The following is a 21,435-nucleotide window of genomic DNA, read 5'->3' as shown; positions in this document are numbered from 1 at the left end:
AAACAGATTTTTTTCTCTGTGCCTGGTGCCCTCATGTGGCTTTGATGTTCAGTTTCTTGGAAACTAATTAGATACATCACTGCATGGCTGACACTTTTGTTGTGTGAAAGGTAGAGAATAATTTGCCTGCGTAGTCTTGTCTGTTCTGCTGTGAATACAGCATCTTCTGGAAAGCCAAAACACGCTGCTTTCCATGTGGCCAGTTGGACTTGGATAAGCAAACTCCTTGAGTTCCCTAACTTGAACCAAGAACATTTCTCATTAGTGTACTTTGAATTCACACTATTTAAATTCTTTGCACCTGGGATTCACCCAAATACCTCTCCAGTTTGTCTTGGAGCACAAATACCGAACTGAGCAAGAAGGAGTTCCCAACCATTTTTTCTTTGATCTTTCTTGTCCTTGTAATACCAACCCTGTGAAACTTGTCATATTAATGATGATATCAACATATTTCTTGCTAATAATCTCACTTAGAAGTTTCCTGAGTAACATCATAGTTCTTCTGCTAAGGTTTGAGGTAGCCTAAGGAATTCAGCATTATTGCTACTAAAAATCATTAAATGTTAATATGTTTGAACTATAATACTAGTTCATGTGCTAAAACTATTATAAATTAAGCTATTTTATGTATGAAATGTTGGAATTTATGTTTAGGCTCTCTAGTAAGTCTTTCCTAGTCTGTTGACAGCTTCTCCCAACAATTAGGAAGAGAAGCACACAGCTCATTAGGTCTGTCTGTGTTTGTATTTAAGAAAAGACGTGCTTGGAGAATGCCTAGGGACTGCGCAGCACTCGGTATGTACTCTGAGATTACTGACATTCTTGGACTTGCATCTCTGCAGTTGATTCTAGAAATAACCCTTAATAACTAGCACTCTCTTAATGTTATTTTGATCTTCATGTCATATTTTTATTAAGATAAAATAATTTATTAGTACAAAAAGAAAAATCTAACAATATAAAAACAATCTGCAGCTATGTCATTCTTTTGAGCTGTATCATTCTAAGCAAAATGCTATTTTTTTTGTCCTGTATCTCAGTCAACAAAATATGCAATTTGCAGTGTCACCACTCATGCCATTCATTCTTCAACTCTATGCCCATGCTTGCTGAGCCCAAAATACCGAGCTTCCCAAGTTAAGGAGGCTGTTACTTCACCTTATCCTCTCATCATGTGGTATTTGGGGATAAAACTGAGGTTTGCAGCAGTTTACCATAAAGTGTAGCAAAAGACCAGACTGGTTCACTGTATATCTGTGCGGCAAATTCTGAACACAACCCAGCAGATCAGTGTTAATACTATTGTCATAAAAACCCAGCACTTAGTAAATGAGCAGTAAAGCAGGAGAGTAAAAAGGCATAATTCCTTAAACTAATATTCCTAGGTATTTTCCTTGCAGTTTTTACACCAATTATTGCTGTAATTAATGTAGTATTGCAAAATTTTTAGAAAGGGAATAAGAACTTTCATGGCTTATCATCTACTCTGAAAGAGGAGATGTTTTTCCCTAACTTTTTTTTTTACACATTAGAATTAATAATTTGACCATAATTTTTGTTTTCTGTACCAATAATAAATTTATGAGCATAGTTTGAGGCTAAAGGTGAAGTTCTGTATGGATGACCTCAGATCTTGTCATGTTTATAAGACATCTGAAAACACAGGAATTGCACGAGGCTTAGCACTTGTTTTATCTCTGTTAGCTGTTTTGCTATCTTTTTGCACATACACATTTATTTTTCTCATGTAGTATACTAGATGTATGTATGGCTCATGCTATGAGAACGGTAGAAGTTTAAGTACAGAATTTGACATTCGTGTGGAAGTAGAATGTTTCTAATGTTTATCAGCTTAATCAAGCAAATGAATACACTTGGTCAAATTAAAATATCTTAATTATTTATTCACATAGAAACCAATAAATTTTAGGGTTTGTAGGACAAAACTTTTTGTTAAAAAAAGAAAACAAGCTATGCCATATAGCTTCTTTACTCAATAAAATAGCATCCTTGCAATTCAACTTAAGATTACAATAAAAATGAGGAGCACAATGTGATAAATACAATGAGAAAATCCTTGTCAAAAATTTCACCACAAGGAAATATCAATAGCTAACACCCATATTCTCCAACTAGAAATCAAGAATATTTGAGTAGATCTTGGCAGAAAAGGCACAAAACACAAAGCAAAGCATGCTTGTGTCATTTGTCACAAAGAAGCATTGACATTTGTGCAACATGGAAAAAGATGAGCATTTTTCCAGACTTGTCCAATATCACGGATACTTAGGGAACAAATCTGCCCCGTAATGCCAGTGTATCACTCCCAGGACAGATGGAAGTGACTGCCAGAAAAGACGAGAATATAGAAGAGAATACATCCAAACCTTCCCAGGAAATCTTAGCTCACGTACTGAGAAAGCTGCTGCTATGGTCTTGTTAGTAGTAAATAAACACACTGCAGCCGTTTAATAAAACAACCACTGGCAGCTAGCACTTGCGGGAATTACAAAAGACTGGTAAGAATGTTAACAATGCTGGAAACCCCCCATAAACACAAGTTTGCCACTTGCATTTAAATCTGTGATGCCAGCTCCCTCTTTGCTTCAAATAAGCTTTTTTTAAAAAGTTTGAGTCTTTGAAATAAAGGACCCTCTTCAGAAGAGAATGCTCCCTATTGCACAGAGAAATGGCTTTTCTGCTTTTAAGGTGCTTCAGAGATGCAGATCAAACATCCATGGTATTTCCTTCTGTAACAGGCCGTCATACAAGCATCCTGTTAGCAGCCCATTTGCTATATTTCTATAACAAGCCTATCTTCATCATCACTGCTAGTGTCATCGTACTCAACTCTGGTTTGCTTCCTCATCATTTCTAAACCTCTCTTTTTGTATGTCTTGGAAGGTGTTTCGGAGTCAGTCTTGAATTCGGGGGACCTACGAGTAATTGGGGGCTTTTCAAAGGTAGTAGTAGCTGTTCCGTGCGGCCTGCCGTAGCTGTTTGACTGCAGATGCGTTCCGTTCTTGTCTGCACTCCCATGAAGGTCAAGGATTTTTTGAGAAAAATTTGCCTGCTCTGTGTATTCTGTACTGGGTAATTTAGCCCTTGTGACTGACTCAGGAAGAGACTCTGCTTTTGACCCTAATAAATGTGAACATCCAGGCTGGGAACTGGGAGTTGGGTTGTCTTGTGGAGATGAATATGAGTTTTTTTCAGCTGGAGGTTTCTCCCTTCTTGGGGCCTGGATTACCGGGTCTAATGTACCAAATCTTTGACTCTCTGACTCTACATTTAGTATGTTTTCCTGGCTTGCTTCTAGGTGTAAGGAAAGAGGACCAGTAGTCTCTGAGTTTGTGCTGTCAAGTTGATCACCTGTGCCTGTATTTGTAAAATCAAAAGGGCAAGACCAATAAGCAGAGGCCGTTGAGTCACTCTGAATGTTTGGCTGTGACTCCTCTGGGGCAGATCGCTGGAGCACAAGTGGTTGTGTCACTAAGCAGCAGATTTCCACATCACTGCTGACTTGCTGCATGGCTGTATTCACTGGGGATGAAAAGGAATGAGCTGTCATAGATATTTCCAGAGGAACTGTAATGTTCTGAAAAGAGTTTGTTCTTGTGTGTTCCATGATTTGTGCAGAAATGTCCTGTAGACATTAAGAGGAAAAAAGAAATTTACATTTAAAATTTTCAATCCAGAATGATTATAAAAGTGCAATGATAACTAAGTTGACTGTATCAGTAGAAAACATTTACCTCTGCTATAACTCATATCGACTGAATAATTCAGCATAATGTCAACCTTTATTTGTACAACTGTGATTATTTTGCCACTCTTTTTATTTTTTTTCATTACTGTAGACCAAGTTACTCATCTGTCTTTTGATGAGAGTTTTTTTTTCTCGCTGTGTGTGTGGGAAGTGTAGCAAAGGATGTATTTTTTTCCTCAGGTGTTTTTTTCTTTATTAGATGACAAATCACACTAATAATTTATGCTTGAAATTGAAACCACAGCAGCACTAGCTTCCACAAACGGCTGAAGAAATTCAGTTGTGACCCTGGATACACATTCTTGCCATCGCTACATGCCATCACTACCCTCCCCTCTTTTCTAGTTTCAAGCTTACTGTCTCTGTCTCAGGATTCTCTGTGCCACATCTATGGGCACCTCTGACATCAGTGCTAATCAGTCCTCTGACGGCAAACACGAGAAATACCCCTTTTGATTGGTGCAAGTTTAATTGTTCTTCTAAAAAAGCTAATTCCAACATTAGTAAATTTTCATTATATTTTAAGCCCAAACATACCTTTAGCACATTTTCAAACAAAATCTGTGAAACAAAGTAGTCTTGACTTGAACTTTAAAACAGCTGAGTATCATTCAGATTTTAATTACCAGTCTCTTTTTTCTTTTAATAAAAAGTAATACTCGAATTAAGGTATAATACCTACTTTTTTATCCATTTTGTCTTTTTGTTTAATGTGGTTTAGATTTTCAGTATGGGAAGATATTCCCGGGTTACTCTTTCCTTCTTTTTTCCTTCTGTAAAGTGGCTTCTCTGAGGTGGAACAAGATGTGTCTTTTTGCTGGTGTAGGTGATTTTCTATTGAAAAGAGGTTGAATACATTTTTACTTTTATTTTTATTTCCCCATATGCTAGAAATTTCCCCCACATTACTAAATTTCTCATTGTATCACTGAACTAGTTTCTATGTTTTTACTATTTTCTGCAAATTTTTATTCTAAGCCTGATACATTTTCTCATTTTCCCTCTGTATGTTTGGTTTGGGGATTTTTTTTATTGGCCACTACTGTCCTGCGAAGTAAAAGCTATTCATATCTGCTGTGAATGAACACAAGGTATTGTCCCTGCTTCCAAGATGGTTGCATCATAAACATCGTTTGCATTAACACCACTACTTAAATGGGGGCGGTGGTCAGAGAAACACAGAAAGCAAACTCACCAAACTCATTTCACACTGCAAACATACAGGTTTTTTTTTCAGAAACTGATGAAGAAAAACTCAAAACTGTTTAGGCTTCTAGTGGAAGGTTGTTTTGAGTTATTTCTTTTTAAAATACCCCCCTAATTGTCAGATTCACATATGCAAGTGTGTGCATGGAAATCACAGTGTGTGTTCAGTTCTGAAAGTGTGAGATGTTTGTATTTTTACTCGCAGAACATACTGAAGGACAAAAGTAGTTTTGCAATTCCATGTGGAACAGGTGCATGTCAGAGATACTGCTAAGGTTCATTCTCTTAAAAAATAAACATTCAATACATTAAAAAATATTCAAAATACTTACCTTGTACCTTTGATTGAGGCGAATGGCACTTTTTATACTTATTAAATTTACAGGGTTGTGATGAATAGCCCTTTTTCGACGCATCCAGTGTTACATTTGAAAAACAGTGCCGCTTGCTTAGTCGGTTAATTTTCAACTGTGCATATCCATGTACGCGCCTCCCTCTGTACCTGCATTGCCAATGGCATTGAAAGAGTAAAAAAAAATGTGCTATTTAAAAGGAGCCAGAGTAGCATAATACCACATCATCAGGTAAATTTAATAGCAATTTACTACTGTGGAGGAGATGTTTGTTTATGTCAACTCAAAAAAAAAAAAAAATCAAGATTTTTCAGGCAAGACACCCACAATTATTTTATTATTTTTTTTCCTCAGTAGGATTCAGTAAATCCTTGGTTTGCTAAGAGAACAGGATTCAGGAATAACAGATCCTTTTTCCTGTGTCTGGAATTTTAAGTCAACCTACTTCATAGAAACTTGAATCACACAGGAATCACCTGAGACTGCATAGTCATTGGCTTTTTTACTTTTCATTTAACATCTTATTTATCTTAACACTACCTATTTATCATCACTAATGATCAACATAAGTATTTCAGTTATTTAGAAAACTCACAATGAATAATCCAACTCTGCTTTTTTTTCTACTCTAGCTCAGTCTTTCAGTAACTCAGTGACTGAGACTAAAGTACATTGGAAGGTCCCATTCCTGTATCAATAGAATCAGTTACTGTACACCGAGTAGTATGTAAATCTAAAAGGGTGTGCTTATTCAGATGTTTGATGTGTTAGAAAAATAGATTACACTTCATAATTAACAGTTTGGCCAGTTAGCTACCAATCTGTGTGACCTGCACTTTCCGGACCCTGTACTTAATTGAGTCCCTGTACTTACTTGATATAGCTAAATAAATAAATTCTGAGACCAGCAGGAAAAACAAAGAAAACAAAAACACTCAAAAAAAAAAACCAAACAAACCAGAAGAAAGTCCTAGAAGAATGTCACTAGACTAGAAAACATAGACATGAGTCTTCTATTTTTGTTCTTATGATCCGTGAAGATTGCAGTGCTGTTTGCCAGGCTGGACCCAATGATCAAGTTACTGACACTGATGTGTCCACAAGCGAGTCACTCTGTCTGATTTCGGTCATGAAATAAAATAAGAGGGATGTATGCACACAATACGTGCTTCTTATTGAAGCAATTCATCAGACATTCTGCTACCCCAACTCTTGAAAGATTAGAGGCTAAATCTTCCCCTGATACGAACTCCCACTAAATACAGAGGAACTGTGCTGAATGAAACAATGTGCCTTTGATAATTTCTTACTCAAATTCTTCCTACTTTTTGTTTAAACTGAAGGATCCTTTAAACCACAGGTGGTTTTGTTAGTTTCTGTTAGAACCTGATATTTAGTCTTGCGCACTCTCTTGTGAATACCACCAGTTCAGGATACAGATATGGGGAGGACAAAAGGCTTCTAGCTGTAACAGGGTCAAACCTGAAGGATTTCGGTTCCCTTCAAACAAAAGTAAATGCTGACAATTTTGACAGATAAGAATAATTTCTAAAGCATAGTGAGAGTCAGCTTGACCAGTCATCATCTTTCTTTGGTGTATGCCTGTTCTGCTTAGAAAAGCCCGTTCCTGATAGCAAACAACCCATTGATACTGGTTATAGTTCACCATTGTGGAACTGCTGCAATGTGGGAATAACTCTTTCTGAGAGATTTATTTTTTTCCCCAATTTTGACAAGGTTGAATTTTGGGGATGACTTTTTATTTTCTGTGGACCTTTTACACCCATTTTAGCAAAATTATGTCTGTATCTAGGGAAGCTGAAAACCAGTTTCCTTACCATTTGGGGGTGACTTTAATCTTTTTCTGTTTGTGGCTTCTCTTGAGTTTATTTGTGGAGAGTTTTTCCTTTTTGTAAATTGTTTTCTTCTTTTGCTCTGAAATATTTTTGAAAACACCACCAGGAGCTGCTGATCTTAATTGTTGAGACTATTGAAAAAAAAATAAGCACATGAAAATTGTGAATTACATTAACTGAGAGACTGGAAATTTGTGCTCTTTTTAAGTAGCACTGAATAGCATAGTAGTGAAATAGCACAACCCTGAATTTTTCCAAGAATTTGTGTGTTAGTTTTTTCTGATCACTTCGTCCATTTATTTTTAGAAAATAAAATAAAAACAACTCACTGCTTTTGTGGATCTATATAGAATTAGTGTATGCTTCTTCCTATATAAAAAGTAAGCTTAGTCTTACAGAGCTGTTCTAGGATCTGTACAGATAGACTAGTCTATCTCCACTTACCTAAAAAAAAAGAAAAGTTTTTGAGCCTTAAACACTTTACAGAGTATTAATGCAATTTGGTTTCGTTGACATTTCAGTGTATCTAAGTGATGAGAGATCGAGTAGACAGTCTGTCTTTGACTTCAAGTATCTCCAGGTATGATAAAGTCTTTACATTAATGGTCTACTTAAGTCCCAATCTAATTCAAATATTCATTTAAAATGAAAACAGTGAAATACATGTGCTGATACAGAAGAATATAACATATAAAGAGAAAAATCAAGAAATAGAAATACACTCTTCTCACTAGACAGCATTCCTACTGAAATTCCAAAGTGAAAGAAAATTAAATATTCACACAAAAGTATGTATTTTTCATGCATTAAATTAATATGTAACTTATCTTTTAAAAACATAAATTGTAAATTCTGTGTCAACAAATGCCTGTAAATGTCCCTAAATATACTTTTGATAATTCTTTTATATTTCTAATAAAAGGGAGGGGTCAGCCAATTACACCCTCTTGAGAAAAGAAACAGGATTATTAATATTACCTCCTGCGTCTGTTGTCCTTTAGAAAAGGATGAAACCAACGTTTTTAAACTCCTGTTTGTTAAGCCATATGCCACAGTCTTGCTAATATTTTTCATTTTCAAAACAGAAATATCGTATGTTGACAGTGTGCATTCATCGCTAGGGTCCTTCTCACAGGTGTGGATGGAGGAATAAGCAGAGTCTGCATTCCCCTTCTGCTCAGCAGGCAGAGGAAGGCTTCTTGTTAAACAGCACCAAGTTAATTGAGGTTCAGCACTTAGTGATGGGAAGGTGCTCCTCGTGCTTAATACTGTTAAACTTCCAGAGTAGCAAGTCAGATTATTGTGGGCCAGTGCTGGGAGTTCTTTACACTGAGTGGTGAGAGTGTGGCAATAAAAAGTGCCAAAAGAACGGCAAAAGTAAGCGGGGTTGTCTGTTGAGCTCTGAGAATGCTGCGTGTCCTGCTGTGTTGCTGCATGGTCCTTAAGAAGGCATGCACTTCCACCTCTGTCCCACCCCGTGACTGCGGGCTCTGCACCCTTGCTAGAAGCTGAGGTCATTATGAAAGAGTCACTTCCTGAGCAAAGATGATGTAAAACCTTCTTCTCTTCTTTGATGTCAGTTGATATGAAAAAACCACTTGTATATATAGAAGTAAAGCATATTTTCTTCTTTGGGGTCTGGATAGAGGAAGTAGTTATGCTCATCCACTTCTCTTCCGTTTGCCTTTGATAATTTAATTTATTTTTGTTCTGTTTGTTTTTCCAAGCATCTCTTACAATATCCTGCTGCCTGAAGTTTTGGTTATGAAAGGTGTTATCTGCTGTGGTTAAGATATTTGTTGTTTCTGAATTGACTGGTGAACAAAATACTGGAGTTTTCCAGTTTGTGTGTACGTTCCATCGTAGCTCTCCTTTGCTGGCCTGTTGTTTCACTTCAAATTTTAAAGGGGACCAAACCACATAATCAGAGTGAGAACCGAGTGATCCGCTGTTGGAAGAGCAGGGGGGGTTGGTTAAGGTGTCTGTCACAGATGTGCAAGGTGTCATCTTCTGTTCTGATCTAAGCAAAAGTGACAGATCTGAGGCTCTCTTGTCTTGCGGCAATTTAAGGATGTATTTTGGAGAAAAGTCATGTTGTTGTGGGGCTGGAGTTAAATGACCAGATTGCAGATGATGAGTTTTAGAAGACACGTCAACAGCGTTGTCACTGAGCAGTGGTAATTTTGCTCCTGTTTTCACAAGACATGTTTTGACATCTTTATCTGTTGCATTGTGCAAGGCAAAAGAATTGCAATCACTTCCCCTTAATTCAGGCCCTAAAAATCCCACAAATGAAGCTTTTGCGATACCTGCTGAATGTGAAAGAAGATTAACATCGCTATAATTAAGAGCTTTTGTGGGGAGTTTGATTGTTTTCGTGCACTCAACAATCTCCGTGCCTCCAGTGGATTCATTAATCCCTGTGCTTAATTTTTGTTCCTCTGCTTTACTGGAGAATTTCACTGGTGCTGCGGAAAGACACTGAGTGCTAGTGCAACAGACTCTCTCTGCTTCATTTACTGCATTACTTTCACTACTAGGACTAGGACAGGACTTTGAAATAATGTTTTGTGTCTTCTCCGCTTCAAATTTCAACTTTTTTCTTTCTGATGGCAAATTCTGGGATTTCCCTGCGGCTTCTCTGTTGTTGTTGCAATGGACCCACGGGGCCGTCAGGACATGCCGGCCAGTTTCCCTATTCCTGCTATGGTTTCCATAGTTGTTTGAAGTGCTTTCACAATCTGATTCAAATGTACTGGATTCTTTCCCAGGTCTTGGTTTCTCCCTCTCTACTGGCAAGCAGTCATCGTTCCTTCTGTCAGCGTTCCGCGGACACTGAGTATTTTGAAGCCTGAGCTCACAGCTGCTGGGAGCCAGCAATGTGGTGTTGCCACCTGTATATTTATCTGTGTCGCTGCCACTAAGGCCTGGGGAAGTTTTGCTCATAACAGCGTGTGCACTAGCGTTTACTGAATGCGATGTCTCCATTATGCAGTTTAAACTGTCTGCAGTTTCCTCAGAGGACACGTTCTGTAAATTATTATTACCACTGGTACAGGTTTCTGGTTTACCAGTGGTTAAACCTGTTGTCACAAGTGGGGAAAGACTGTCACATACAGAGCTCCTCCCATGTCTTTCCTCAGTAATTTCAGTAGTGCTGACTGGTTCCTTAGAATCAGGAGTGAAGCCTGTAGTATCTGTAATCTTATTGCCCCTTTGTTTAATTTTCTTGGCATTTTGACTGCTTTTCATTTTTTGGTAGATTTTCTTAAATGTTTCATCTCCATACATTTGCCATTTTTCTTGAGAGAACATCTTTAACTTCCTTTGATTGTTTTTCTTATTTTTAGCACCGATTCCTTCTCCAGCCCCAAGCTTTTTACTCCTTTGCAGCTCCTCCGACAGAGGAGGACGATCAGCCACGTTACTTAGTGGCAAATCATCCACTGCTGTTTGTCTGACTAGAGCTCGGGGATGGCTGTTAGGAAAATCCACTGAATTCACGGTGAAATTGTTGCTAGGCAGCAAACCAGCAGCACCTGTATTTGCAGACTGCTTAGTAAGAGAAAGTGGGTTTGAGCAACCTGCTTTGTCATGCACCATCCGTGTGCCCTCCACGAACGGCAGAGAGTTGCTTCGTGTGACAGGCACAGCGTCTATCGTTGTGGAGAACTGGGTGGGGACGGAATGAAAAAACATTGGCTTGCATTTTTCTAGAGGTGCAAAGGTAGATTTTGCTGAACAAAGGGAAATATTCTTTTTCCTATTTACATCACAAGTTCTGATGTCAAAATGGAAAGAGTCTTTGTATGTGTAAGGCATTGGCAGATCGATGCTGCCCTGTTTGGAAAGGACAGTTTTTCTGGGCCTGACGTTGTCTAACTGGGTATCATCCACCACACTTTTGTTATGAGAAATAAGTTTCGAAATGTGTTCTTCCAGCCTCTTTTTCTCTAGCATTAAGGCTGTAGCTTTCTCAGCTGCATCTAGCTTTGCACTGCTTCCGGAGGTGCACCTTAAGCTGCTGAGGGCAGTTTCATTTTCCAGTTCTGTGCTGTGCTCATAGAGACTGTGCAACGGGCTGGATGATGCCATCTGTTGTTCCGTGCTATCCGAGCGTGACAGGTACCCTGAGTCGGTGCTCTCGCACTTCTTTAGCTTGCAGTCAAATGGCTTGTAATCCCACTGTTTTTCCGAGGAGGTTGCTTGCTGCCTTTGCAACGGAATATGCTTAGTGGCAGTCAGAGTTCTTTGCTCCTGTATCTTCTTTCTCTGGCACTGACCATTTGGCAAAGCTCCTGGAGATGATGAGCTTTGAGGGTCTCTCTCAGGGACGCTCCGATTAGCCTTTGAACTAAAGGACTGATTCGTTGTTTCTTGATTTTCTGGAGCAGATGATGAATTGCTTGTTACCGGCAGTGAAAGGTCATGAAGAAGTTTCTCAGTGTCTGTTACAGCACTGGTCTCTGAACTCACTTGTTTCATCTCTATCCCCTTGTCTTCACAGGTGCTACTGAGCAGTTTGCTGCCTTGATGTGACGTGATGCTCTCTGTTGATTTCTCATTTTGCTCTAACATGCCACTGTTGTCAGAGTCTGAGGGCAGTCTGGTATTGTTGACGTGTGTTTGAGTTCTTCTGTGTTTATACAAGTTGCTTTGAGTTTTAAATGCAATACCACAAGTGGTGCATGGAAAGGGCCTCTCTCCCGTGTGAGAGCGAATGTGTTTCTCAAGGACACTTGGCTTCAAACAATCCCGCCCACAGTGTTTGCAGATATATTTCCCAGCTTTTTTTGATTTTCCTGGGCTCCCAATAGGTGCATTCATGCAAGAATTTGGTGATGATAAAACTGGTAAAGTGCTCACTATATTCAATGTTAGAGTTTGCCCAAGTTGTTTGTGAAAAACCGGCTGAGGCTGATCTGCGCCTTCTGAAGGAACAAGTGGATTCAGGATGAGAGGCGTGTTACTGCTGTCCAGATGCACGCAGCTCCTGGCAGTCACTAACTGACCGTTTGGCTGAAAGCATCCTGCCTGGACGGGCTGATACAGTGGGATGGTGAGGGCTTTTAGATACACAGGCTGAGACAGTGCTTGTTCCTGGTGAGGAATTGCGCTGCCTTGGCTGAGATCTGAAGCACCCTGCGCAGGCTGAAGAGAAGAAGTTGGAACTGGTCGATCTGCTAGTGCAGCTGTGAAAGCAGGCTGCTTCTGTGCCTCCATTTCAAGGGTTATCTGCCATATGCTCATGTGTCTGTTGAGGGGAAACAAAACAAGTAGGGATCTTCAGATAGCAAAATAAAATAAACACTTTCAACTGCTAGACTGGAAAGTTAGCAATAATGAATATCACAAATCTTACACACAGGCATTATGCAGACAATAATTAACTTAATTTTCCAATTAAATTGAGTAATCTTTCATTTCTTAGCTAGGAATTAAAGATCCGTACATTGTAAGGAACATTGAACATTGCACTTAAAACCTCCAGTAAGTAGCCAAAGTATTAGAAATAAATCTGAGTATCAGATTTGCAAATGCAAGCTCTCAGCACCCAAAAATAACACAATTTTAATTTTCTAGAACCATATTCACATTATATATTTGTACCATGTTTTTTTAATTTAAAAATTTACATGAATAAATAACATACAAAGACAGAACAGTTAAGGTTAGCAGGGACCTCAGGAGGTCTCTAGTCCAAACACCTGCTCAAAGCAGAGTCAGCACTCAGAGTCACATGAGGTCGCTCAGGGTGTTTCCCAATCTGGTTTTGAAACCCTCTGAGGCTAAAAACTGCACAGCTGCTTTGGGCAACCTGTTCCAAACACAGGACATTAAACGTGGCTGCATATTATCTATACTTTCCCAATTTAAGTGAGCTAAGGCTAAGCATATTGCAAAAAGCAATGCAAAATGAAAATGAACAAAATGAAACTGATGTCCTGTTTTACAAGTGAGATTTACATAAATATGTAAAAACTAGAAAAGATGGTATCATAGCAAAGTAGTGGGATAAATTAAAGCTGTCTTTTGTGCAGCCCATATTAATTTTATACCATTAAAGGCAGTATTACGGTATACTGCGTATTTTTAGATGCTTTCAATCTCAGATGAAAACATTTTGTAGACACAGTTTTTGAAAAAGTGAACCTGTTCTTATGAAATCTGTCCAAAATATATTCAGGGTTGATGCTGGTCCAGACTGCTTCTTATTTTATCAAAAACTTGTCTTGTCTGTCTTTCTTAGAAACAAACTAGGAAACTATCAAAATAAGCTAGTTGAAAATTATTTTTTGAAGATCTGATAGAGGCATCAGCATAACCTCTTGTAATTACAGTTTGGATGAAAATTAGAAGGTGATTGTGAATGTTTATTCAAATTTTTATTTAGCTATACTCACAGCTCAGTATCCATTGGCGGTTATGAATAATAGGCTGCTCTTGTGCAAACAGTCATAAAAACCCCATTTGAAATCACATAATGAGTGGCTAAATGTGAAATCTGCAGTTTGTTACCTTACTGCATAATCTGTAGTGGTGTTTCTGTATCTTCCCTGGATCATTTTAATAGGTAATCATTACTGGGAAACAGTAAAAATAAATTATTCAAAAATGTTGTTTAAAATTTTGACTGGTTCCATATGACACACATGGTATGTTACGCTTATTCAAAATAAAATCTCTGTTGCATATAGTTGCTGAGAACTGTGCAAATCATTCACAGAAAGGAGAAATGGCAAATTCAATGTAATTATTTTTGAGTATTCCTCAGTTACTGTTAGAGCAGTTAATAAAGCTGATAAGTTGATATAAAATTGGATGAAGATCCAAGAGAAGGTCTGAATGATCAAATGGAACAGGTTAAGGTCAATGAGTTATGTGGTCCGTAATAAATATAATTAGCATCTCAATAATTAGACTAGGAATTCAGGTAGTGTTCATATTAAATGTGTGCACCATTGAAACTGAAAGGTAGGGCAACCCTGTTGGTTATCAGTCTTCTGCAAAGGAAAAGTTTTTGCATATTAGGATATTGCCTTTAATCTCACTGATTATTTCAGCCCAATGGGTAGCTCACAATGCAACTGTAAATAAACTGTGTCACAAATTATGTTCTCTGTTTGAATATCCTCATACATTGCCGGTAGGCCCTTCAAGGCCAGGCTGTAAGTTAGTAGGACTTGTGGTGGACAGATGTTTTAATTTGAATCCTGTAGTTCCAAAGTACCAGACTCTCTGTTAAGGTTCTGGGGCCCAAAATACAGTGTAATTCTGGGAATTATTTCAGTGCTTTGTAATGTTCTATGAAGAAAATACTTAAATGATTACAGAAAATATAAAGGAAAATGTTAACTAATGCTAAACAATTAAACTAAATGGTGATACAGAATCTCATTAATGATCAGAGAGTGGAGCACCTCTCCTGTGAGGACAGGCTGAGAGAGTTGGGGCTGTTCAGCTGGAGAAGAGGAGGCTCCGGGGAGACCTTGCAGTGACCTTCCAGTGCCTAAAGGGGCCTACAGGAAAGACGGGGAGAAACTCTTAAGCAGGGCCTGTTGTGATAGGACAAGGGTAATGGTTTTAAAATAGAGGGAGGTAGATTCAGACTAGATGTAAGGAAGAAATTTTTTACAATGGGGATGGTGGAACCCTGGTACAGGTTGCCCAGAGAGGTGGTGGATGCCCCATCCCTGGAAATTCCAGCCCAGGTTGGACGGGGCTCTGAGCAACCTGATCTGGTTGGAGATGTCCCTGCTCCTGGCAGGGGGTTGGACTGGATGGCCTTTAAAGGTCCCTTGCAACCCAAATTATTCTAATCTATGATTCTATGATGACTTTTAAGAGTTTAACAATACATTTCTACCAGCTGTCATAGTTTGCTGCTTTTCACAGCAAATACAAGTTACTTTATTCCGAAGTGAAATTTCTGTGGCTTGTATTCTACTGTGGCGAATACAATCATACTTTTCACATCTGTCATTTATATACAAAAAAAAAAAAAAAAAGCCACTGTGTTTCTTTGTACATTGACAAAAATAGCTTATCTCAAACTAATTCTACCCCAAGGCTAATTCTGGGTCATCCTTGCCTAAAGTAGAAAAACTTCCTTTGTTGATTATCCCCCAGGCCCTGTTACTGAGCATATGCTTGCTGTTCTGAGCTCAATTTGTAACTTGTAGCATCAAACTACTAGTATAAAAACTTGATCCTAATAAGATAAGGAAACATTTCCAATTAACAAAACTAAAAGCAGGATTTGGCCAGGACAAAATTTTCTAAATTAGTTTCTTAAGCTATCAAAACTGGTCAATAAAATTCAATTTAAATACAATTACTTTGTTCCTAGTTTGAATTATACCTTCAGGTAAATGCCATAGGTAGGTCTGTGGAACACTGAAAAGTCAAAAAGTGGAGTAGTTTCAGATGCCAAATCAGCACAGTAGAAAAAACTCATTTAAAATACAGTGTGTTCCTATTATCTACATAATTTTTTCCTGAATTCCAAATATATTTTGTAAAACTTGCTTGATTTTATCAGCACTGTTATAATAATCTTGGATTATACAACTAAAATATTTTTGTGTTCCGCATGGCACATGTAAATGCACTGTCAACTGCCCATTATTATTAATAAAATCATTAAATAAACATATAGCTACTTATTTCCTGCACTTACACATGATTTTTTGAGACACCATTGAGAGGAGCATCATAGTCTTTAAGCAGATGCAGTGCTCAATCCCCTGGCTTGGTCTACAGGTAAAATCTGTAGAGATGATGGAGTTAGTTTATTTTTATAACCACATACAAGCAGCTTTTCAACATTCTGAACATACATAATATACTATATTCTACTAGAAGTTTTTGCCTTTCTTTAAAAGCATTTGGTGATTCCTACCTTAAATAAAATACCAGAGAGCATACAGAAGCAGAATCCTCTTTAGTCTGTAAATAATTTTAGCTTACGTACCTTTTATTGAGCCAGGCATTTCAGCAAAAGAAGTCTCATTTCTGTCAATACTTGATGCAAGCAGAGAGAAACGAGGACAAAGACTTGAAACAGATTAGAAGTAGGAAGTTGTTTTTTTTCTTTTTTTTTTACATTGGTGTCACAGTAACAACCTTCAGAAAACAGGAAGAGATGAAACAGAAGAAAATGAAGTAGCGTTTCGATCTCTTTGTATCCTTTATCATTATTCATGTAGGAACCTATAAACAGAATCAGCTGGTTTTGAAATGTAGGCATTTTGTACACTGCATTGAGTGGCATCATTCAGCGAAACACGCTGACACAATGGTAGAATTTGTTTCTTCATACCCTTACAGGTAATTTGTCTGTAACTGCACAGTGAAGATCTCTCTTAAAATGTGTTGGAAAAGAAAACAGTGGTGGAGAGAAGACACTTGTGACATATGAAATGCTAAACTCATCCAGCATGGGTATTATCCACCCGCGGAAGGGTGGAAAGCAGTGACCAGGAGGGAAAATACTTCAAGAATGTTAAAAGTATTTAGGACATGCTCAGCAACAAACCTAAAATTTGTGAAAAGCTGGAGGGGAAATGGATAGGGGACAGTCAAGAGAAGTGAAAAGATCATTTTAAGAGATTAGATTTCGTTTGTGGGTTGACGTTGTGAAGAGCCCTCAGATAAAGCAGTCAGCAGAGCCAGGTGTCCTGTCAGCGGGCAGCTGTTCGTTCTGCAAACGCCTGTTTAAAATACGGACCGGAATGGCTGCTTCCTCCACTGCTGTTAGACTAAGTAAATCCCAACCTGGAATACACATTCCTTAAAATCAGCGTATCTGGCCTGTAAAAATTCCTTAGGAACACTGCATTTTGGAAGACGTAGCTTTTAATCTGTTTATAACTGTGATGAGCATCTGGCCAATTCAGATAGCTGCAGCCTGTATCTTGTAAACTGGACAGTGGTGAAACTGTATTATGATTGTTTGTCCAATATCCACTTTAGTGGAAGCTCTTTCTTTTAGTAATTCAGACGACAAACTAATGCCTGAGGTGTCAACAGATTTTCATTCTGCACAGCTTTATTGATCTTGGAGAGTTTTGCCTGTTGTTTGGATTGCTTTCAGTTTGTTTCTGGGCCCTGTGTGAGTAGGCCTCTAATTTTGGAGGTGGAGAAATATTTCTGTCTTATTCTTCCTGTCTTTCTTGCCTTCGTTTAGTTATTCAGGGGGCAGGAAAGCACTTAACAGGGACTAGTATTGTTGCTTAAAATCCTTCTAGTTTCTGTTACACCCTGAGATGCTCCCAGTAATTGGTAATGGCACTGCACACGCTTTAAATCAGTGAATCCAGAAAGCTACTTGACATTGTGAACTGCTTTACAGTGACTCATGCTTCTGATGCACAGACTCGTTCTGTCCCTGTGGATACAACGACATGAAACAGCTCTACTGGGAGGTACAGATGATTATGGGCATCGTACATAACCAGTCAAAATTAGTTTAGCACATATCTGAAGTCCATTGTATTTTATTGCACTTTGAGACTTACTATTATTGTTTTAAATTAAGATGAATTTACTCAAAAGGGACACTTATTTTAAACAGTGCTAATAATTCCAGCAGTATGCTGGAACTAGTAACAACTCTAAAACATATATAAGCTTTTAAAATTCATTATTAGAACACTCAATATCATATCAAGTTCTAAAAACTGCAAACTTCTTATCCTGAGAGGCTTAGAGAAGCAGTAACTAAATAAAACAAGTTACAACTAAAGCAAGTGACTGCATGGATCTTTGCCACTATCACACAGGTTTCAGGGCTTAGCAGAATCTTTTGAAGCTTGACCTAAAAACTCTAAATGTTGAATAAAGGACTTGAATCAGACTGGCTCTAGAGCATCCTGTGATTCTGCCCATTTATATGGATGAACAGATTGCTGTAAAGGCTAGAAGTGATTTGAACTGTACGCTTAATACAGAGGACCAGTATTACACTGCATGAGTTCTATGTGAAATTAATTGATTTTTGTTTTCTCTTTTTAACCAATCTATTTTTGTGTGACACTTCCTAAGCTGGAATCTCTGTGCAAGATTACTTACATTTATTTAAATTCAAACATTATCCTGTACAGAGAAACCCAATTAACTTCAGTTGGCTCAATATATCAAGAAATCTATTTTAACTGTGTATAAAGATAAGCCTCCTGCCAGGTGCTACACAGTAGGGAGTATGTGGTGCTATCTACATTGCACTTCACTCTCAACTTATCTCAATCATGATTTGAGGAGATAAACCCACATATCATTGGTATGTGTTTCTAGGTTCCAAGAATCTGTGGAAAGGGCTTCTTTCCAGGTGTCTGAAACCTGTATCCTTCAAAGATACCTACAGGGTTTTAGTCAAAGATGTGATCAAGTGAAAGCAGCAATTAGCATGCTTCCTATACTAGTAAGGAAATAGATTTCAAAGATCCTATCAGCTACATGTTTTAAAGTACTTTACAATCTTAAATGAAAAGCAAGTATCTCACAGGATTGTTAGCTATGATTTTTTCTTATAAGGCCAATTTTTCTTCTGAGAACAGCACACAACGTCTTACTGTCTAGCAGAATATACAGATACTGGTTCTACTTAAATATTAGTATAATAAAGTAATAGTGAACCATAGGGTTTGAAATAAATTTTGTGCAAGTACTTTAGACACTACTTGTTTGATAGAGAAGTTTATGGGTGTACCCTAATTCTGGCACTTTCTAGACCTCAATTCAAACTAGCAAAATGGAACTGATACATTTCCTGATTAGCCCCAAAATTACTGTTAATCTTGGTTTACTTAAAAACTCTTTCTGCGTTTGCTCTTTTCTCAGTTTGACTTCATACCTTGAAACATCGCATAACAGAAGTACTGACTTCACCTTTCTGCTTGTTCTTAAGGGACGTATCTGATCTTACAGGTCTGCAGGTTCCGCCAGCAGTGTGCAGACTGCTTGTAACCTTATTAACAAAGCTGAGAGCCTCAGTCCCCTGCAGAATTAGGATGAAAATGTGTAATTCCCTGATCTTGTGAAACGCTCATAATCTTTCAGTGCTAACATTTCTTGCTCAAATTCTGGCTTTGGGAAATCTTGCTATTAAGAAGTCATGGTTCCTGAAGTCTTACCCTGCTTCATATGTTATAAAAGTACAAAGCAACTAAAAAACATGCTGATCTAACTTTGAAATTCTTGTACCATATCCTGAGGACAAATATTTTTGATACTGTACTTCCACGATTGTGCAATATCAGCAAAATTGGTTTCTTTTTTTTTTATTTTTGTAAGCACTGTACCAGAATACAGTATTAAAACCTTTTAAGAAGAATGTGATCTGGAATACCTTTCCTTCACTCTAGAATAGCACCAACTATTTTGATCATTATTATACAGTTTTCTATTCTTTGTTTCTCCTTTTCTTGAATATCCATAAGTGAAAACATTCAAAAGGCTTAAATCAATAAGAACATTGTTAGCTGAAATATATTTTAGTGTGTAAGTAAACATTGTATTGGCCCCTTTGATCTCGTCATGTAATTTGTATCAGAGAATATTTCCTATCCTACTTCTTATACTGCTACTTTTCTCAGCTCCAGTCATAAAAAATGCTTTCTCATTTATTATATGTCTTTATTTTAAATTTATACCACTTCTTTCTAAAAAGAAACATATCTAACACCATCTGTTGGTTTTGTAACACTGTTGGTGGCTTCACAATTTTTGAAAAAATAGGATTGTTAGTGCTTAAAAAATCTAAAAACCTCAAAGGATTTCCATTCTTTTGTCCTTTCATCAAATTGACTCCTGTGCATTTCCCTTGTTAGGAAAGAGTTAACAACCTCCAGCCAGCAGTCTGTCATCAACAGGTTGCTCTAACAGAAAAAATAATAACCCGAGTTCATCTTTTAAAGTTTAGGAGGCTGGACTAAATTATGAAAAAATACTTATTAAAGCCCTTTTAAAAACAGAAGTGGGGCCAGTATTAAAATGGTTTGTGTTTTAGGAAAAAATCTTTCTCATTGCTAAGTGAAAGAATCATCACATTAAAACAAAAATGTAACTTCAAGATTTCTGTCTTACCATCTAGAATTTAATTACATCTCTGTCTATATAAAATGATAACAAAACACTTGCTAACCTTTAGGTGGCCAATTCACAGGCAGGTGGAGAGGTTCAGGTCTCTGGAATAGCGTTGAAACAAAAGAAGCATCCTGTTTTCTTTTTTCAGTGTCTTTCTCTCCTCTTTTTTTGAAGCATTTGAAAATGGAAGAGTGGGTGGTGGGGTGTGTGCAAAGAGAGGCGGGGGTGAAGTCAGCCCACGCGTGGTGTAGGAAGAGTTTTAATGGCCGATGCTGGTAATGTGGTTTGCCTGCTACAGTGTCTGCACTACCGCAGCTCTGTGTGTGGGCGTAAAGAAATGACACGACTGGGTTTCAAACCATTACACTGAAGATTTGCAAACAGTTTAAAAAAAAAAAAAAAACACAACCCCATCAGGCACAAATGAAAAATTACTACTTTTTTTCTTCTGTCTTTTTCTAAGATTTGTTTGGTTTGGTTTTTTTTTAACTTAACAGGTGTAATCCAGTCAAGTTTCTTCCTCAGCCTCTAAATTTAAAAAGGTAAATTAAGTACTTAGGAAGATTTTTGATTTTACGTAATGTAAACATTTTGTTATGCTTTTTGCTGGTATTTGTTAATTAACGTATGAGCACCCGTATTCCAGAAGGCATCCAGGTTTCCATAGTAAACTCTTCAGGGGACACCTGTATTTCTGCCTCTGAACGTGCTAACTAGGTGCCCAAATCTTGGTAGCACCGAGTAGCATGGTGCAATAGATACAGCAGCCACTTCACAACCGGCCAGGTAGGAAATCTTAGACCGTGATTATTCCCTGGAATATTCCACAAAACACAGCCAAGAAAAAGAGGGATGTCCTGGCACCCCAGTTTTGTTTCATAGTCTAGCAGTGCATCAGGCTGATCCAAATCGGACAGAAAACTTGAATGTTTGCTTTAAGTACTGGATATAAAGGAGACCAACAGGAGTGAAACAAAGGGGTTGTTCTCTAGAATATAATGGGAAATGAGAGGAAAATGCTATTTAAGCTAAAATATAACTGCTCTCTGAAGTGAAGGTGAATAAAGATGGTTATGAGTACACTGTTGTTGGGAGGGACAGGTGGAAGGTTTTTGTCAGACAAATGAGAACACTCATCAAATATATTTTTGACCACAGATAG

At 37.8% G+C, this 21,435-nt stretch overlaps 1 protein-coding gene across 1 annotated transcript; it reads right to left on the bottom strand.

Moving 5' to 3' along the window:
* Positions 1-1,886: 1,886 nt before the first annotated feature.
* ZNF831 (zinc finger protein 831) lies at positions 1,887-20,490 on the bottom strand. The gene is made up of 7 exons (XM_010129350.2): positions 20,332-20,490; positions 16,162-16,313; positions 8,166-12,441; positions 7,170-7,318; positions 5,311-5,480; positions 4,455-4,606; positions 1,887-3,649 (listed from the first exon to the last, which is right to left on the bottom strand). The coding sequence occupies exons 3-7, from the start codon at positions 12,435-12,437 to the stop codon at positions 2,798-2,800; spliced, it is 5,595 nt and encodes a 1,864-aa protein (XP_010127652.2). The 5' UTR covers positions 12,438-12,441; positions 16,162-16,313; positions 20,332-20,490; the 3' UTR covers positions 1,887-2,797.
* Between the last annotated feature and the right edge of the window lie 945 nt (positions 20,491-21,435).

Source organism: Chlamydotis macqueenii, chromosome 16 (genome assembly GCF_036417535.1).
Source record: "Chlamydotis macqueenii isolate bChlMac1 chromosome 16, bChlMac1.mat, whole genome shotgun sequence".
NCBI classification, from domain to species: Eukaryota; Metazoa; Chordata; class Aves; order Otidiformes; family Otididae; genus Chlamydotis; species Chlamydotis macqueenii.
Note: the sequence above shows the minus strand (reverse complement) of the source record. Positions and strands in the feature narration are given on the sequence as shown.